This window comes from Lithobates pipiens, unplaced genomic scaffold, assembly GCF_037356315.1.
Source record: "Lithobates pipiens isolate NorthernLeopardFrog02 unplaced genomic scaffold, aLitPip1_a1.2 Scaffold_19, whole genome shotgun sequence".
In the NCBI taxonomy this organism is placed as follows: domain Eukaryota; kingdom Metazoa; phylum Chordata; class Amphibia; order Anura; family Ranidae; genus Lithobates; species Lithobates pipiens.
Genome location: NW_027507764.1, coordinates 564,984,039 through 565,003,703, shown reverse-complemented (window position 1 = coordinate 565,003,703; position 19,665 = coordinate 564,984,039). Strand labels below are relative to the sequence as shown.

Below are 19,665 nucleotides of genomic sequence, written 5' to 3'. Positions count from 1 at the left end.
GGGTTGATTTACTAAAACTGGAGAGTGCAAATTCTGGTGTTGCTGCGCACAGCAGCCAATCAGCTGCTAACTTCAGCTTGTTCAATTACCTTTGACCAAAAAAAAACACAAAAAACTGAAAGCCGATTGGTTTCTATGCAGAGCTTTACCAGATTTTGCACTTTCTAGTTTTATTAAAGCAACCGCTCTGCATCGTCACAGCCTTTTCAAAGGTCTCGGGTCTAAGAGAAAGGATTCAGCAAAGCAAGCTGCTGTGCTTAAACCCACAGAACTCTGGGAACCAAACCTCATGTATTATAAGTTATAATAATAAAAAATAAACTAACTAGATAGTTTAAAAAAATATGTAAAAGAACAGTTTAAAGCACAACGCTAGTCCATTTTTTTCTATTTTGATAGAACGGAGAGGGGTTAGAGACCCTTTCAAGTTTTTATGGTCGTCTGGGCCTACAGGGGAGATTTCTGCTCATAGAAAATGATGGGAAATCTCTCTAAAGCCTCATACGCACGGTCTGACTTTGTACAAACTTTTCCGTGGACTTTTGTACAAAGGGCGTTGGCCCTGAACTTGTTAAGCATACACACGATCTGACTTTTTCAGCCAACTTTCACCAAATCACGTGGTTTTTCTGCTCTTTACCGCCACCTTTGGTCAACTTCTGTATTGTTGTCTGATCTTTTGCATTGGTTCTGAGCATGCGAATTTGTAAAGTCCGATGGTTTTCTGTACACACAATCGGACTTTGCTCCATCAGACTTATGTTGTCGAAAAGTTTGTCCGTTCGCACAGCCAACAAGTCCAATAAAAACCCCAAAAGTTTGTCCGATGTTGCCTTAAAACAGCTAATTTGCAGGTTTGTTGTCAAAAAGTCAGACCGCGTGTACGATCGTATAGCACAAAGCGTAACAGCAAAAACAATTTCTTATTAGTAGTAGGAGTGGGGGATAACAATGTTTTTACAACTGCTACTACCTTATTGTGGCACCTTCATGCCTTGCAGGGTTGTTACAGGGACATAAACATTTTCCTCACTGGTGTCAAAGAAATAGAATCCAAACCAAAATGTTATCTCATCCTCACTCTATCCAAAATTTAAAAAAAGGGACTCATCATATAAAGAACTCTTCCTACAAACAGTGGATTTGTAACGTAAAAAACAGAGAAGGCAACTAGGTTGTGGACCATATCACCTTCTTCGCATTCCCCAGGAATCTTCTCAGAAGGATGGTGACGTCACTCCCAGCAATGCGGAAGATGGGATTAAGGCAAGTATAAATTTTACTTAAATTTTTATATATTATATATGTTACATTTGCTAACAGTAGGTGAGGTGTAAGGCAGGAGGGGACCTGAGCAGACCTTTAGGTAGACCTTGAATTTTACTAGTTTAGTTATATTGGTATACAGAAAATACATCTGCATAATTCCACATTTATACCATAAAACCAACCTTCCATGTTCTTATAAAAGAAAAAAAAAAAAAAAAAAAAAAAGGTATTACTCTAATGAGCAGGGACCTCCGATTCCTCCTGTAATTAATTTTATTGTAACTGTACTGTTTGCCCTAACGTTGTAAAGTGCTGCGCAAACTGTTGGTGCTTTCTACAGCCTGTATAATAATAATATTATTACTACCATGGAAAATGTTACACCTTTTTATTTTTTTCACTTGTTTAGTGCACTGTATGGTATATTATTCTTTGACTCTTTAAAATATCGATGAACTTTGCGGTTGATAAGATAAAACCTTTACCAGTGGGTTATGACATCAATGTCAGCAAGACCTTGACAGATATTAGTTTATTTAGCTAAAAAATACGTTTTGGATAGGGAGGGGAAGAATTAAAACTTAAGGTTTTACTGCTTTCCAGGCTCTGTTACATATTTTATCTCACTTTTTGTTCTAGGGATAACATTGTACCACACAAGCAGCAAGGGACAATCTTCATACAGACAGACAATTACAACCTAACAAGCTGGTAAGTACAAACATCCCATTGTCTTTCTAATTGACTTATGGGAGGTCCATAAATCTCTAGCCTCTATCTCTAGGTGGAGAGATCTAGCCTTTCACCAAGCTAAGTATACCTTCCATGTGCGATAGTATACCTTGCGGGAAATAGAATTCCTAGCTTTGTGCATTGTGAGGATCACTGATTGAGAGATCCCAATATACCTCAGGAACTAGGCTGCAACAGCCATGGCATTAAAGCTAGTGACTGAAGTAGAGGATTAATTTTGCCCTTGAGACAGAAGATCTTCACACGTTTTGATTACCATGACTGCCTAGACTAGCCAAGGATCACCAGAATGCTATCCCTCTCAATCCTGCAGAGCAGACGGGGGAAAGAGTTTCAGTGAAGCATAGATCAGCCTGCACTGATCATACGGAGTCACCAGAGTATCCACTACTTTCACCAGAGGATCCCTGTATCTGAAGGCAAATCTATCCAGTTTGTAGCCTTATAATATCACAAATGGATTGTTGACTATATATGATAAAATCTTTGATGTCATAATGTTGCTGCGATATGGTTTATTTTAATGTTTGTAATTTCTGTAACTGAGTGCAAGTCTAGAACTCTTATGTAATTTTGAATAAATATTGAGTTTTAAACAAAAAAAAGTTATTGTTGTGCCTTTAAAATCCCAATTTTGATATACTGATGTTGGAATACTTTCCAGTTTGCAGTTGAACCTCAAGGCAAGGAGGTCCACAACCAGTCTCCCCTACCTGTGACACAGGTCCAGGAACAACTCCAGATAGAAAGACCATTACCCTGGATCCAGAAGCTCCCAGTTAATGTAATCGGTCTGGCAACTTTACAGTTTTGGGATAAAAGCAGTGTAGTTCTGCCCAAGACAAGATCCTGCTACCTCTCTTGCCACAGCAAAACTTTGTTTATTTTGATTGATCTACAGTATGTCAATGCCATGACATTGTCTGACTGAATCCTGCCCAGACCTTCCAGTCAGGGTGCCCAACTTTGTAGAGACAACCAAATTACAGGGACCTCCAGGATATTGATTGGGGGATAAGATTCCTTCAGCGTTTAAGTCCCAACAACGACAAGCTGTCTAGTGCTTCTCCTAAACCCAGAACACTGGCATCCATTTATGAGAAAATTCCATGAGGCCTTCTTGAGCTCTAGAGCAGGATTCCCGAGTCACCAAGCCAAAGTCAGCAGGGTCCTTGAAGCCAAACTAAATCGGTTTGTCAATAGTCTGGACTGATTTGTTCCATGATGACGGACTTGCTCCACATAGGGGTCTGGAATGAAATTGGGCAAACGTGACTGCCCTAAAATAGGCTGCCATTAGCCCAAAGATTATCATGCAGAAGCAAAGAGTTAGTTGCCTCCTGGACTGAGTAGTCGGAGTCGGGGAGTGGAGAGTTTGAAGTTTCTCTTGGGGAAGAAAACCTTCAGCCATATCCAGGATGAGACCCAGATATTCCATATGGTCAATTCAATGCAGAACTTCTGGACCAGATTGAAACCTTTTAAGGCCTTGTGGTCCGAGATGGGGCGGGATGTCCGCTTTCAGCTAGAGGGCTGAGCAGGTTGGAATAAAATCTCTTGCATCATTCTGAAGAAATTGAGACTATGACCGTTTGTTCCAGAAGGACCACAAAGGCTACATAGAGGTTTGATACTCTGCGTGAAGGCAGAGGTAGGTATGAAGACAAGAATTGAGGAGCTCCTAAAAACCACCTCTCACAGCCATATATCTAAGATGCTGAATGCCTGTCCATAAAGGCTAATGGATGTCCATTCCCTTTGTAAAGTGGGGGGCAACCATGTGCTCTCATGAGAACTCATTCCTCGAGGAGCATATGAAGTAGATGCTAGCTAGGGCTGTAGATAAAAAAAACAGGCTTCTATGTGTTATTCTTGGCTCACATCTCAGCATGTTGGGAATGCACAAGTCTGCACACTAAATCAGAGCAATGTAGTGAGCAAGCGGGCATAGGTCCATTTTGGGCTGCAGCGACATGCACCAGGGAGCATTGTGATGCGTGTTCTATCGCATCACACAGCTCTTTTATTTCACTTTACTTGAAGTCTACAAAGTGTCACTTTATTCATGTCACCGCACAACAGCGCAGTGCATTCCACTTGCTGTGCGGTGCCATACAGTCAGGTGCGATATTATGCAGCATGTCTGCATTTTATTACACCTCGCTGCACTTCACCTCCGGGCTGTGTTGGAGCAAGAAGGGAGAACATAGAAAACAGCGTTTTCTATGCTCCCTAGCAGTGACTGGTGTTCTTTTATTGCGGAAAAACGGCAATCACTGCATGAGTGTGAACAGGCACTTACACACCACTTACCTACGTGTTACCTCTGAATTCTGATTCACATACTACTGACCTCTGAACTATGCACTACTCAACCCTGTGCTCTGAATTACTTTGCATTATAAATTACGGGCCTCTGTACTCCATGTTACATACTATTGACCTCTGAACTCTGCAATATTTTCAACTGCACCGTAAACTTTTCAAACCTTCCTTTTAAATAGTGCCATGCTAGGTTATAGCTAATAAAAAAAAAAAAAGTGCGCTATGGGCTGGTGAAACTTTAATCTATTTCATGTAGTTCAAGTGAATCTCCAACTCTCCAAGGTTGCCTGCCCCTGCTCTAAGAACACAGGGTAAGGCTGCACAGCTGATTGGATTAAGGCCCTAAGAAGGGATCAGTCAGTTAAAGTATTGCAAACAAAAATCACAGCCAGGACAGGTTGCACCAAAGGACCTGCAAAAGAAGAACCCGTTTGAGAGTAGCTCCAATAACTTGTTGAAAGTCTTTAAACATAGGTGCAATACGTCAAAGACTTGTTAGAGCGGGACACTGCCTGATCCACAACAGGGCCAGTCCACTTTTTATGAAGGGTCTTCCCTCAAGAGAACAAGGTTACTATTTCTGTGGAAGGGGTAAACAACTTATCAGGACTCTTGCAATCTCCATAAAGCAGTGTTGAAAAGTACAGGGTCACCAGAAATGTTTTTGCACTCTTGGGGCCTAAACTGGGAATAGTAGTGGTAAAATCTGCAGGTTGGTCTTCTAGTTTTAGAGTGGAACTGTATCAATAAATAAGTTGAGATGGTCTCATCTTTAGTTCTTTCCATAGATTTTCTTTTGGATTCAAGTCAGGTGATATGCCATTCTAGCAGATTTATTTTCTTTCTTTGAAACCTATTGAAAGTTTCCTTGGCTTTGAGTTTGGGATCATTGTCTTGCTGAAATGTTCGCCCTCGTTTCATCATCATCCTGGTAGATGACAGCAGATTTTTATCAAGCATGTCTTGGTACATTTTTCATTCATCCTTCCTTCAATGATCTGAAGTTAGCCAGTACAAAATCCGCCCACACCATGTTCCCACCTCCAAACTTCAATGTTGGTATGGGAGTATTTTTGGGGTGATGTGCCATTTGACCTCCAAACATGGTGTGTATTATGGCATCGTAAGTTCAATTTTGGTCTCATCTGACCAGACTATATTCTCCCAGCATTTCACAGGCTTGTCTAAATGTTGTGCAGCAAACTTTAAAATTTCATGCCAATAGCACCTTTAGAAATATATTTACCTAGAAAAATGGCGACGTGTTCAATACTTATTTTACCCGCTGTATGCAGTGCCTTGCAAGAGTATTCACACCCCTTGGCTTTTTATCTATTTTGTTACACTACAGCCTTTTGTTAAATGTATTTTTCAACTGAATTATATGTGATGGATCACAACACAATAGTCTAAGTTGGTGAAGTAAAATTAGAAAAAACAAAAACTATTTTTCAAAAATAAAAAAAAAACTGATAATTGGCATGTGCGTATGTATTCACCGCCTTTATTATGAAGCCCATAAAAAGCTCTGGTGCAACCAATTACCTTCAGAAGTCACATAATTAGTGAAATGATGTCCACGTGTGTGCAATCTAAGTGTCACATGATCTGTCATTACATGTACACACCTTTTTGAAAGGCCCCAGAGGCTGCAACACCTAAACAAGAGGCACCACTAACCAAACACTGCCATGAAGACCAAGGAACTCTTCAAACAAATAAGGGACAATGTTCAGAAGTACAAGTCAGGGTTACGTTATAAAAAAAAATTATCCGAACCTTTGATGATCCCTAGGAGCACCATCAAATCTGTCATAACCAAATTGAAAGAACATGGCACAACAGCAAACCTGCCAAGAGACGGCCGCACACCAAAACTCACAGACCGGGCAAGGAGTAACCCTGGAGGATCTGCAGAGTACTACAGCAGAGACTGGAGTATCTGTACATAGGACGACAATAAGCTGTACACTCCATAGAGTTGGGGTTTATGGCAGTGGCAGAGTTTGAGAAAAGTCATGTGGGAGACTCCCAAAATGTATGGAGGAATGGAGGAAGGTGCTCTGGTCTGATGAAACTAAAATAAAATTTTTTGGCCATCAAAGAAAATACTATGTCTGGTGCAAACCCAACACATCACATCACCCAAAGAATGCCATCCCCACAGTGTCACGCTGTGGGGGTGTTTTTCAGCAGTCGGGACTGGGAAACTGGTGAGAGTTGAAGGAAAGATGGATGGTCCTAAATACAGGTATATTCTTGAGCAAAACCTGTACCATTCTGTGTGTGATTTGAGGCTAGGACAGAGGTTCACCTTCCAGGAGGACAATGACCCCAAACACACTGCTAAAGCAACACTTGAGTGGTTTAAGGGGAAACATGTAAATGTGTTGGAATGGCCTAGTCAAAGCCCAGACCTCAATCCAATAGAAAACCTGTAGTCAGACTTAAAGATTGCTGTTCACAACCATCCAACTTGAATGAACTGGAGCAGTTTTGCTAGGAAGAACGGACAAAAATCCCAGTGGTAAGATGTGGCAAGCTCAGAGACTTATCCAAAGTGACTTGAGCTGTGATAGCTGAAAAAGGTGCCTCTGCAAAGTATTGACTTTAGGGGGGTGAATAGTTATGCACATTGACTTTTTCTGTTATTTTGCCCTATTTGTTGTTTGCTTCACAATTAAAAAACAAAACAAAAAAACATCTTCAGCGTGATGAAAATCCTCAAACAATCCATGTTAATTCCAGGTTGTGAGACAACAAAACACGAAAAATGCCAAGGGGGTGAATACTTTTGCAAGGCATTGTATACACACACACCGTATTTGCACAGAAACACTATATAGGCTACAGACATAACAGATAAAATGTCAAGAAACAATTCAACCATCCTCCAATCATTTTGGCCTTCGGATTCCTGGTAAAGATGCTTGCTTGGATCATTGACATGTGCACGTTAAATTTTTTTTAACCCATTTGATGCTCTAAAATCTGTCAGCCAGGGTATGCATGCTTGTTTTTATGAATATTCAAAAAACAAATCAATACCGACAAAATCAGTCAAATGGTTAGGAGGTAATTTGCCTATGGCTATGTCCTGGTTCCATAATCAGGTACAATAATAATTTCTCCACCAAACATTCTCACCATTAGGCTTCTTGTGCATCAAACACATGCAGGGACAGTGAGCTAGTACATAGTTGGGTGAAGTAATTTGTGTTATGGACTGCAAGTTTTTCGATACCGGAATTTGGGGATATATATTTGGATATTGCACTGCTTCACACAATAAAATATGCCTGCTGCAGTTCACACTGTCTGGACCCCTCCGACTTGGGAAACTTGCCTGTAGGACATTCATTTACAGTGGGGTTAAAATAACCCTAAAAACTATGTATGTGCTGGTGGGGAGGAAGGAAATAAAGTGAATCTTTAAATTTATCTGAATAAGCAAAGTACATGTTGACCTTAAAGCTGAAATCTGGGCTAAACCAATTTTGTCCAATTACAAAATGTGTATATTCTTACTTGAATCTAAAGCCTTGTACACACAATCGAATTGTCCGGCGTACTTAGTCTGGCAAACAATCCGGCGGATAGTCCGGCGGACTTTCTATCGAATGGACTTGGCCACACACGGACACACGGAAAGTCCAGCGATTGCTAGCGCGATGACGTACAGCACATACGACGGGACTAGAAAAGGGAAGTTCAATAGCTTCCTTCTCGTACTTGCTTCTGAGCATGTGTCATTCTTAGTCTGCCGGACTAGCATACTCGCGAACGTATTGTCCGCTGAAACCCAAGTCCGGAAAGATTGGGCTGCAAAACTACTTTCTAAGTCCGCCGGACTTTACGCTGAAAAAGTCAGCCGAAGCCCACTCACGATCGGATTGTCTGGTGAAATGCGGTCCAGCGGACTAAGTACGCCGACAATTGGATCGTGTGTACGCGGCATTAGAGTGCCTTGTGTATTTATTCCAGATATTTGCAGTAATTTAGCATGAAAAATATTCTGCACTTTGCCCCACAGGCAGGAGTTTCCTGTCATAAAGACCAGTCACTGCTGGTCTTACTTTCTAGTGCAGGGGGACTAGGTCTTGTATCCGCCCCTCTTGTAGCTTTCTGAAAACCACCTATGGTGGGTGGTCCTACTGGGTCCATCCCACAGCTCTGTATAGACTATGTGCAGTATTGGAATGTTGTCACTGCCACTTTTACAAGGTATTTTTTTGGATTTGCAAAATCAATTGTTGCACACAAGGTGGATTTTTGGTCTTTGGGGGTACTGAAGTATTTGAATGAAAGTTTGTGAGCTTGAAATTCAGCTTTAAAAGAAGAACTAAACCCATCAATTTACTGGTTTCCTGAAATTCAGGTTATAAATATTTAATAAATGTTATTAAATCTTTAGCTAAACACACCACTTATGTCAGCTCTCAACCAACATTTTGAGCCTTCAAATGGCTGGTGTCATAGCTCATAAGCAGGTGTGACATCATCTCAGCACGGCTAATGAAAATGGTTGAAGATTGGTACCTGGAAGTGGACCAGCTGAACATGTCAGCAGGCGGCAGGACACCACAATGTTGGAGAGAAGGGCAGTATAGTTCAGCTTAAGGTCTTCTTCAGGGGTATGTATGAGTTAAGGAATAGAACAAGCTTAACAGTTTGATTTAGGAGTTTGGGTAATGGTAGGCAAATTAAAAATTACATACAGGTGCATCTCATAAAATTAGAATTTTATCAAAAAGTTAATTTATTTCAGTAATTCAATTCAAAAAGTGAAACATATTTTATATAGATGCGTTACACACAGAACAATATATTTCAAGCATTTCTTTCTTTTAACTTTGAGGATTATGGCTTACAACTAGTGAAAAAACTAAATTCAGTATCTCAGAAAACTTGATTACATAAGACCAATAAACAAAAGTGTTTTTTTTTTTTTTTAACACAGAAATATTGGCTTACTGAAAAGTATGTCCATGTACAGTATAGCATGCACTCAATACTTGGTCGGGGCTCCTTTTGGATGAATTACTCCATCAATGCGGTGTGGCTTGGAGGTGATCAGCCTGTGGCAATGCTGAGGTATTACGGAAGCCCTAGTTGCTTTGATCGTGGCCTTCAGGTCGTCTACATTGTTGGGTCTGGTGTCTCTCATCTTCCTCATGGCAATAGCCCACAGATTCTCAATGGGGTTTAGGTCAGGTGAGTTTTCTGGCCAATCAAGCACAGTGATACCATGGTCATGAAACCAGATATTGGTAGTTTTGGTAGTGTGGGCAGGTGCCAAGTCCTGCTGGAAAATGAAAACAGCATCTCCATAAAGAAGCAGAGGGAAGCATGAAGTGCTCTAGAATTTCCAGGTAGAGGGCTGCCCTGACTTTGGACTTGATAAAACACAGTGGAACCAACACCTGCAGATGACATGGCTGATTTCATGGAGAGGCTGATTTCATTTTTCAGTAGGACTTGGCACCACCCCACACTGCCAAAAGTACCAATACTTGGTTTAATGATCATGGTATCACTGTGCTTGATTGGCCAGCAAACTCGTCTGACCTAAACCCCATAGAGAATCTGTGGGGTATTGTCAAGGGGAAGATGAGAGACACCAGACCCAACAATGCAGATGAGCTGAAGGCCAATATAAAAGCAACCTGGACTTCCATAACACCTCAGCAGTGCCACAAGCTGATCGCCTCCATGCCACTCCACACTGATGCATTAAATCATGCAAAAGAACCCCCGACCAATTATTGAGTGCATACTATACTGTACATGGACATACTTTTCAGTAAGCCAACATTTCTGTATTAAAAAATCTTTTTTTTTTTTTATTGGTCTTATGTATTATTATAGTTTTCGGAGATACTGAATTTTGGGTTTTCACTATCTGTAAGGCATAATCAAAATTAAAAGGAAGAAATGCTTAAAATATATCACTCTGTGTTGAATGAATCTATATAATATGAGTTTCATTTTTTTGATTTAATTGCTGAAATAAATTACCTTTTTGATGACATTCTAATTTTATGAGATGCCCCTGTATACATGTTCCCCCCATAAAGTTTCACCATCTGCTGATCCTGCCAGTAGATCTATTTTTTTTCTTTCTATAACAGAGTAACAATGTTGTTCATTCTGTTGGAAAATCACAAACTGTTACTCTTTCTTTTGGAAAAAAAAAAATAGGATTTTTGTACTCACCGTAAAATCCTTTTCTCTGTAATTCACCAACCGACACAGCTCCTCTCTGTAACTAAATGGGTTGTTTAGCCTGCCATTAGGAGAACTAGGCAAAATTGTTACACAATACACAGAACTTTTAGTCCCGCCCCAAGGGGCAGACCCTGTGCTAAGCAACCCTCCCTGCTGCTCCCAGCAGACGCAGTACGTCAACAAGCAGTATAACGTATAGAAAAGGAGGGGTGGGTACTGTGTCGGTCGGTGAATTACAGAGAAAAAGGATTTTACAGCGAGTACAAAAATCCTATTTTCTCTTATATTCACCGACCGACACAGCTCCTCTCTGTAACTAAATGGGAAGTCCCCAAGCAGTGCCAAACGAAGGGTGGGAAAAAACAGCATAAAAACTTCAACCACCATGGCAAGTGGGAACTAGTGAAACTAAACCCACAAAAAAACAGCAGTGTACGGAAAAAACACTACCATAATCGGGCCTTTTTAACAGGAGATCCCCAACACCGCAACCATATTGCGGAAGTAATGCAACAGTGCATTAACAAACAGTACTGCGTTTTTATCGAAAAACCAGGAAAAAAACTAAATTGCAACTAAACGGCCGCCTGCAAAACTTTGCGGCCAAAACAGGCATCAGCCGATGCACTGACCTCTACCTTGTAGAACTTGGTAAACGTATGGACTAGGTCGCCGCCTTACACACCAGAGTGACAGACGTTTGGTGTCGGAAGGCCCACGACGTTCCGATTGCTCTGGCAGAGTGGGCCGTGACTGGAAAGGGGGGCATCTGCCCCTTCAAGGCATAGGCTTGGACTACAATCTGTCTGATCCACCTGGAAACGGTGGCCGACGAGACCACCATACCCTTCTTTGGACCAGCCACCGAAACAAACAGTGAGTCTGACTTCCGAAAGGGAGCCGTGGCAGACAAGTACACCCTCAGAGCCCTAACCACATCGAGTGTGTGAAGAACAACCTCTTTGGGGTGCTTCGGCTTAGGATACAACGATGGTAATACCATGTCCTCATTGATATGAAAGGCCGACACCACCTTCGGTAGAAAGGACGGTTGCGGATGCAACACCACCTTATCCCTGTGGATGACCAGATAAAGCGACTTGCATGACAAGGCCGCCAATTCCGAAACCCTCCTGGCTGATGTGATGGCCACTAGAAAAAACACTTTTTGTGAAAGGGTCAACAAGGGAACCTCCCTGATATTTTCAAACGGCGGCTTCTGAAGCACCGAAAACACCAGGTTCAAATCCCACGGAGGTAACGGAAGACGCACCAGAGGGACTACATGCCGCACCCCCTGAACAAAGGTACTCACTAATGAGTGACACACCAGGGGTCGCTGGAAAAAGACAGCCAGGGCTGAAATTTGCCCCTTGATGGTGCTCAACGCCAACTTCTGGTCTACACCTTGCTGAAAAAACAGCAGGATCCTGGATATAGAGAAGGAGCACGGAAGCCACCCTTTCTCCTCACACATTGAGATATAGGCCTTCCAAGTACGATGGTATATCTTCCTTGAAGATTTCTATGCCCTCAACATAGTTGGAATCACCGAGTCCAACAGACCCCAGTTCCTCAACACCTGGCTTTCAACAGCCATGCCATTAATGCCAGCGATGGTAAAGCAGGGTGAAAGATTGGACCTTGAAATAAGAGGTCCTCCGCAGCGGCAGCCACCAGGGAGCGTCTGCTACCAGACGCACCAGGTCTGCGTACCAGGGCTGCTGAGGCCAATCTGGGGCCACCAGGATTACTGGGATCCCCTCGGCTTCCACTCTGCGCAGCAGGCGTGGCAACAGTAGACCACCTGGTACTGATCCCACGGAGCCACCAGCGCGTCTGACGCGTCTGCTCACGGATCTCTGGTCCTGGACACGAATCTTGGTACCTTCCGATTGAGACGGGAGGCCAATAGATGCACATCTGGTGTGCCTCACTTCAGGCACAGCAGCCTGAATATCTCCGGATGCAATGCCCATTCTCCTGGGCCCAGCATCTGTCGACTCAGATAGTCCGCCTGTCAATTTTCCACCCCTGGGATGTAAATGTCCGACAGGACCGATACGTGTCGCTCTGCCCACCAAAGTATGTAAGCATCCTCCCGAGCAGAGGCTGAGCTTCTTGTTCCCCCTTGGTGATTTATGTACGCCACAGCCATGGCATTGTCTGACTGTCCCCCAATCGGACGCCCTTGAAGACTCATCGACCAAGTGTGGAGGCACAGCCTGATCGCTCTCAATTCGAGCAGATTGATCGGCAATCTGGATTCCTCCGTCGACCAGAGGCCCTGAGCCGACTGAATCCTCATCACTCCACCCCAGCCGGAAAGACTGGCGTCTGTAGTGATCACCGTCCATTTCAGAGGAAGGAACGATTTCCCGGACTGAATCACCGGGGACCTCAACCGCCAGATCAGGGAGTCCCTGACTGGTTGGCTCAGCCGGATCTGCCGATCCAGGGACAATGGAGATTTGTCCCATTTTGTCAAAATCTCCTTCTACAGGACCCTGGTGTGGAACTGGGCATAAGGTACTGCCTCGAAGGAGGCCACCATGAGCCCCAGTACCCACATGCAAAAGCGGAGCGATGACCACTTGCGGTTCATCAGTAGATTGACCGCAGATCTGAGAGTCAGCAATTTGTCTGAGGGGAGAAAAACCCTCGCTTTCCTGGAGTCCAATAGTAAACCCAGGTACTCCAGACACTGAGTCGGTACAACTACCGACTTATTTAGGTTCAACAGCCACCCAAATTCTTGCAGGGTCTGCATGGTGATCGCCACATCCTCCTATAATTCTGAGGCCGAAGATGCTCTCAGGAGGAGATCGTCTAGGTAACACATGATCGCGATACCGCGCTGCCTCAGCAATGCCAACACTGGAGCCAGAACTTTGGTAAAGACTCGGGGGCTGATGCCAGCCCAAAAGGAAGAGCCACAAACCTGTAGTGGGCTTCCCTGACTGCCAAACGCAGAAATTTTTAATGCCGGAGGCATATGGGTATGTGCAGGTACGCATCCTGGATGTCCAAGGACGCCAGGTAGTCCCCTTGATGGAGTGCAGCGACTACTGAGCGAACTGATTCCATTCTGAACCTCTGCACTTTCACAAAGTTATTGAGGGCTTTCAAGTCCAAGATCGGACGTACCCCTTCCTTCTTGGTAACCATAAACAGATTGGAGTAGAACCCCTGGAAGCAAGTCCCTTACCGCCACTAACAGGGCCCCCCGGCGAACTGGGGATATGGGTATGCTGGAGGGGAAGAATCTGTTTGGCGGCCAAGAGAGAAACTATCTTGTAGCCTGAGGAAATCAGCTCGCAGACCCATTGGTCGGGAAGTCCACCGGGCTGCAAACTCCCGAAGACGACCCCCCACCCACACATATGTGGGTGGGGGCAAACCTTCATGTGGTAGCACTTTTGTTTGCAGGCTTGCGGTTCCAGGGACGTGCCGTCCGTGTGCTTCCTGTCGGGCTGGGGGCATTTTGCCGAAGCACCGGGCGGACGAAAAAGCCGCTTATGAGTGGAAAAGGAGGGCCCTTGCCTGTGGCATGGCTCCTTAGCCTTCCAGGCCTGTGGGAGTAGTGTACTCTTACCACCCGTGGCATTTCTAATAATGTCATCCAACGAGGCTCCAAAGAGCCGCTCGCCGAAGAAGGGAAGATCCGTCAGGGCTTTCTTGGATGCCTGGTCAGCCGACCAGCATTTTAGCTAAATCAGGCGCCTCAGCACCACAGTTGACAATGAAGCCTTGGATAAAAGAGGGAGAGTATCCAGGGCCACGTCACAAACCTACTTAAGGCCTTGCACTAGCTGGTCTGCTAGCTCCATGCAGACAGGGGAGGCGTTTTGCTCTGCCAGTTCACGGTGCAAAATTTTGGCCACTCAGTCTGCGACACCAGTGCGGATGCCAGTGCAGGTCGCACGGCTGACCCCACAACCATAAACAAGGAATGAGCCACTGCCTCGGCCTTCCTGTCCGTGAGATCCCCTCAACTGGGATCGTGGTTACTTTATTTAACCTAGATACTGGGGGGTCCACGACCGGAGGAGCCGACCATTTTTTGAGAAGGCCTTCCTCAAAAGGGTAACGCACCGCCAAATTTTTGGGGACCGAAAAGGTCAGTTGCGGGCGACCCCATTCCCTGTAGATGAATTTGTCAAATACGGGAACACCTTAGGTGAACGTGCTGGCTTGCGGGACCCAAAAGGGACCGGTACATCAGCAGAGGGATCCGCTGGCTCCTGAATCTTCAGGGTATCATGCACAGCTGTGATAAGTGCTCCAACTAGCACTTTATCGCACACGGACCCGGACGGGGACTCAGCCTCACTGTCCAGACATCAGTAGCCCGGTCATATGTATACCCCGGAGCATTGAAGCTCACCGACCACCTCTGGAGCATGAGGTATGTCGTGGCTTGCCGAGTCTCAGCTGCGGCCTGCACACGCTCGATGGCCGGACTGGGGAGACTACAAGGATATCATTAACCTGCCTGTCACCCAGCCGGCAGTTGACGGATGATCCCAGGATCATCCATCTTGCGCAAAAAAAAAATCAAACCTGCATCAAAAGAATGGACCACAAGGGGCCGCAGAGTTCTAGGTCCTTCTCCTTACTAGGCAAAATAAAAACGGAGTCTGTTGGGAGCAGCGGGGAGGGTTGCTTAGCACAGGGTCCGCCCCTTGGGGCGGGACTAAAAGTTGTGTGTATTGTGTAACAATTTTGCCTAGTCCTCTTAATGGCAGGCTAAACAACCCATTTAGTTACAGAGAGAAGCTGTGTCGGTCGGTGAATTACAGAGAAAATCTTTTAACTACATGAATAAAATATGACTTTTGTACGCTCCCTGGGACCGTTATATGGTTTGTTATAACTCTGTAACAGTCACTTTTGAAGGACGGCTTGGTCTGTATGTAATGTGGAGAAACATACCAATAAAGGCATGTGAAAAAAAAATGTATACTGAACACTATCATTACAGTTCTCAAATCCCATTCAGATATAACAATGCAATATTTTTTCACTATAGAGGCTAAGAGTTACATTTAAGGGTTAGTTGTGGTTAAGGGTTGTGATTAGAGGTTTAGCATAAACAGTAATAGACATGGGTGTGTTTTAAAAAAAATACATTTATGTGCTATTGAGTTGCAGCTAGGGGTTAAAATGCCCTGTGCTTACAGTACGCTAGAGTTCCAGACACACACAGGCTCAACACAGAGCACAGAGGGGTCCAGGGCTCCCGCAGTTCTAAACATCCTTCGTAACGTGCACTAAATAAGCACGCTCATGCACCCAAAACTTTTTCCAGAGCCAACCTCCTTTCGCCTAAATTGCTTGTGTGAAGTTCACGTTTCTATTACTTTTTATAGAATGGATTAGAAAATATTTTCTGGTTAATTCAGTATGATAGGCATTTAAAAAAAAAAAAAGTACAGATTTTAAAGTGAAGCAAAAGAAAAACCTCCAATACACCTACCCATCACTGTAACAGAGAGACAAAAAGAAAAAGTCTTGGATTTTGCAGTCAGTTGAGTGTGAATCATTTTGCATACATACCAAGTTGAGTCACGTGTTTGTAAACTCAAGAACTTTACCTGATGACGTTGAAGCTATTCTACCATCAGCTAGTGCTTTGGAAGAATAGTTTATCAATTGTAAATGTTCCTTTTCTTTAGTGGTGCGCTCAGTGTGGAAAGTGGTTTCTAGGCCTACGGGAGTTATATCCGTATTACAGCTTAGGTCAAGAGGTTCAAGCTTCTCCTGAGGCACAAAGGCAACATCGGGTACTATATAAACAAAAGAATGTGATAGAGTATTACAATATGAGGTCCGGTGGAAACATATGAATGACATTTATCATCTATTGTATGTAATATCTCAAGTGTGGTACAGAGACTGCAATTCTAGATATGTATAGCACACTGATTGTAAGTAAAAAATTTAAGTTTTCCTTTTTCTGGGGAAAAAAAAAAAAAAGAGAGAGCTTAAAAGGCAAACATGTTGGACCACTCAATAGTAATTTATTAAATTAAAATGCAAAATTTTACGAGCATTAGAAAATCAAAATCATTTATTTTAAGGAGGAAACCATTTCCTGGAATTTCTGTACAAGTGAAAAATTTGATTTAAATTTATTTAAAATTATATTTAAATTGGAACTCCAGTCAAAACATTTTTGCCTGTTTTGAATACAACAAGGAAGGGTTAGACCACATGTCACAGGTATTTATTGTTGGGGGAAAATTTTTCCCATTGTAGACTCTGGACAGAACTTTAGCAGAATTCTCACCAACAATGATAGGAATAAAAACCTATTGATTACATGAAATGGTGGAACCCAGTTTAGGTTAAAGGTTAAGTACACCTTTGGGAACATGTTACATGTTCCCAATGCTGCAGCTGCTGCCCAATCCCTGCACTACCTGTGACAGCAGTACAGGGAGAAGTTCCCTGTACTAACTGTCACTTTTTAAAATCAGCACGGACGAGTAGGGCTTCACCCACACGGCCGCATCATTTATTCACACAGCTCTGTGTGTGAACTACAAGCCCATACATCCTTTGCGGCTGCCGGCTTGTAGTTCTCAATGAACTACTATGAGTGCCGTGGTAGTTCATGGTGGAGGGACATGGTAGTTCATTGATTCTTCCAGTCCGTTTATCTGCTTTCCCATACGGGATGTACAGGCACACATATACTCTGACAGATCTACAGGTGACCTGCATGGCACCAGCGATCTGCTGATCGTTGGTACAATGCTTTACAGGCTCCAAAAAAATAAAAATAAATTTTTTTTACCTGCAAAAAAAATGTGCATTTATTATTATTATTTTTAAAAAGTGAACTTACCCTTTAAGTATTCCAATCTGATACTATAGATCTTTTTGATGCAACTCCCAAGAACAAGATAGGACCAAGACAAGGCTCTTGGGGCACGTCTCAAAGTTTACAGAAAAAGGGGGACTACATTTGACAAAGTTTATTTGTCACAGCTATCGTGTAAAAACAGCTAACGTGCCCCTAGGGGTTTCAAGCGGCCCCCATCATCAGGGATCAATAGAGCCAGATTGGAAAGGGAGGCTTAAGTGAAAGTGTTTTTTCATTGTTTCATAAACCCTGCTGTCAAAATCTGATAACAGAAGAAAGTCTGCAGTTAGGTTTAGCAATCTAAGGGTCTGTGTCGACGGCTTGTGAACCATCACTTTGAGATGCTTTTAAGATCATTAAGAATGTATTGACTGGTACAGCTGACCTGCAGTTGACCTTTTTCTGACCTGCATTTAACCTGCTTCAAGCAGGTTTTGCATTCCAATAGATTTGAATGGGAATGCAAAACCCGCTGGAAGCAAAGCCCTAAACCAGGTTGGAAAGTATAAAATACTGACAAAAATTATAGATCTTCTACATTTGATGAAAAACAAAACATGAGAAAGGGTTATGGCTGGAATTCCAGTTTAAAAAACTGAACTGAGAAGACAGGGATTATGTACACCCTGTTTTCCCCTTACTCAATAAATTTTGATTAATTACCCTTGGCTACTGAAAGGTCTTGAGGAGCCTGAATGTAGCCTGGTAGGCCTTTTCCATCTTTGAAAGGCAGGCGTGGAAAATCACTGGGGGGCGCGGAGGTTAAGCGCTGTGATCTCCTGCGGTTGTTACGTCCAGAAGACCTAGAAAGATTTGTGTTGTGTGGCGTACCTAAAAAGAGAAATCTTTCAATGATTAGGACAAGGAATTATACAACCCATCAGGTAGCAAAAAATGTAAAGCTAGAACTACTACACGGAAATAGTTTTATATAGAGCAGAGCTAAAAAGGGTATGTATTAAAATCTGTAATGCTTGATTGGAGTCAAAAACATTTTACAACTCCAGACAAAGGTCATTTTTGATATCACATTGTGCAGGAATTTTTTTTCACGGATGCATTGGATATAGTATTTAGCCGTAATAGTTCCTAAATGCAGAAGCACAATTTTTTAGGAGTTTCTGTAGTCACAGCTGTGCAAAATGAACGCCAGCAAATAAAGCACGTGCATTTACAAAATACATAGTTGCCAAGGTTGAATGGACACCAGTCCATCCAGTTCACCCTGTGTAGGTGTGCGTGTTCACAATCATTTCCCTTATCCCTGTACACTGTGCTCGCTAAGATACATGTCCAAGAGTTTTATAAAACTATCAATACTTCCTGCTGACACCACCGATTGCGGAAATTAATGCCACATCCTTACCACCCGGACAGTGAAAAACCCTGTACGTAGTTTAAAAGGTAAAACGGCTTCTCCTACAGTTTCATTGAGTGGCCCCTTGTCCTCCTACACTCACTGAGACTGAACAGTTTATTCCCTATGCCAGAATCGGCATTGAGATTTTCATATATTACCATCATATCTCCTCTCGAGCAGCTCGTCTCCAGAGAGAATACGTTTAGGGTTTGTAGTTGATCCTCATAACTGAGGTCCTTTAGCCCCCTTATTAACCACTTACTGACCGGCTCCTGTACTTATACGTTGGCAGTTTGAAGATGAATATCTCAGTAAAGGCAGCAGCTGCTGCCACAACCGAGGTATCCATGTTTAGAGCCGGCAGTCCTGTTTACTATAATGGTGGTTTCTGCGGGGATTCACCGTGAGATCATCGTTATCAGCGGTGGGAGAGGTGGCACCCCCCTCCCGGTGCTCTCTTGCACCCTCCGCCGCTTACCGGAGCCACCAGCAGCGGTGGAGGTGATTGGGACCTGCCCATGGCTGTGTATGGAGACGAGTGAGGGGGAAGATGGTCCCACCTGTCTCCATACTATAGCAGGGCGGAAGAAACGTCAAAATGTTACTTCCGCCCATACATCTTAAAGGCAAATATTTCGGTTTTCATTTTTTCAAATGACCAAATTATTTTTTTTTATTGCGTTTAAATCCAAATATAAGATCTGTGGTCTTTTTGACCCCAATATCTCATATTTAAGAGGACCTGTCATGCTTCTTTTTTTTTTTACATTCCCTGTAATAGGAATAAAAGTAAGCCATTTAAAAAAAAAAAAAAGTAAAATCAAGTAATATAAATAAGAATTTTTTTTTTTAAAGCGCC

At 43.2% G+C, this 19,665-nt stretch overlaps 1 protein-coding gene across 3 annotated transcripts in view; it reads right to left on the bottom strand.

Moving 5' to 3' along the window:
- Positions 1–19,665, bottom strand: part of PHF20L1 (PHD finger protein 20 like 1) — a 225,665-nt gene that overhangs the window by 60,684 nt on the left and 145,316 nt on the right. For all 3 annotated transcript variants that reach the window (XR_013277714.1, XM_077493366.1, XM_077493365.1), the window contains exons 10-11: positions 18,110–18,277; positions 16,173–16,364 (exon numbers count right to left, since the gene is read on the bottom strand). Coding sequence is in view for 2 of the 3 variants with exons in the window: in XM_077493366.1 (XP_077349492.1) it covers positions 16,173–16,364; positions 18,110–18,277 (360 nt within the window). In the remaining variant the exon portion in view is untranslated. The remainder of the gene's footprint in view (positions 1–16,172; positions 16,365–18,109; positions 18,278–19,665) is intronic.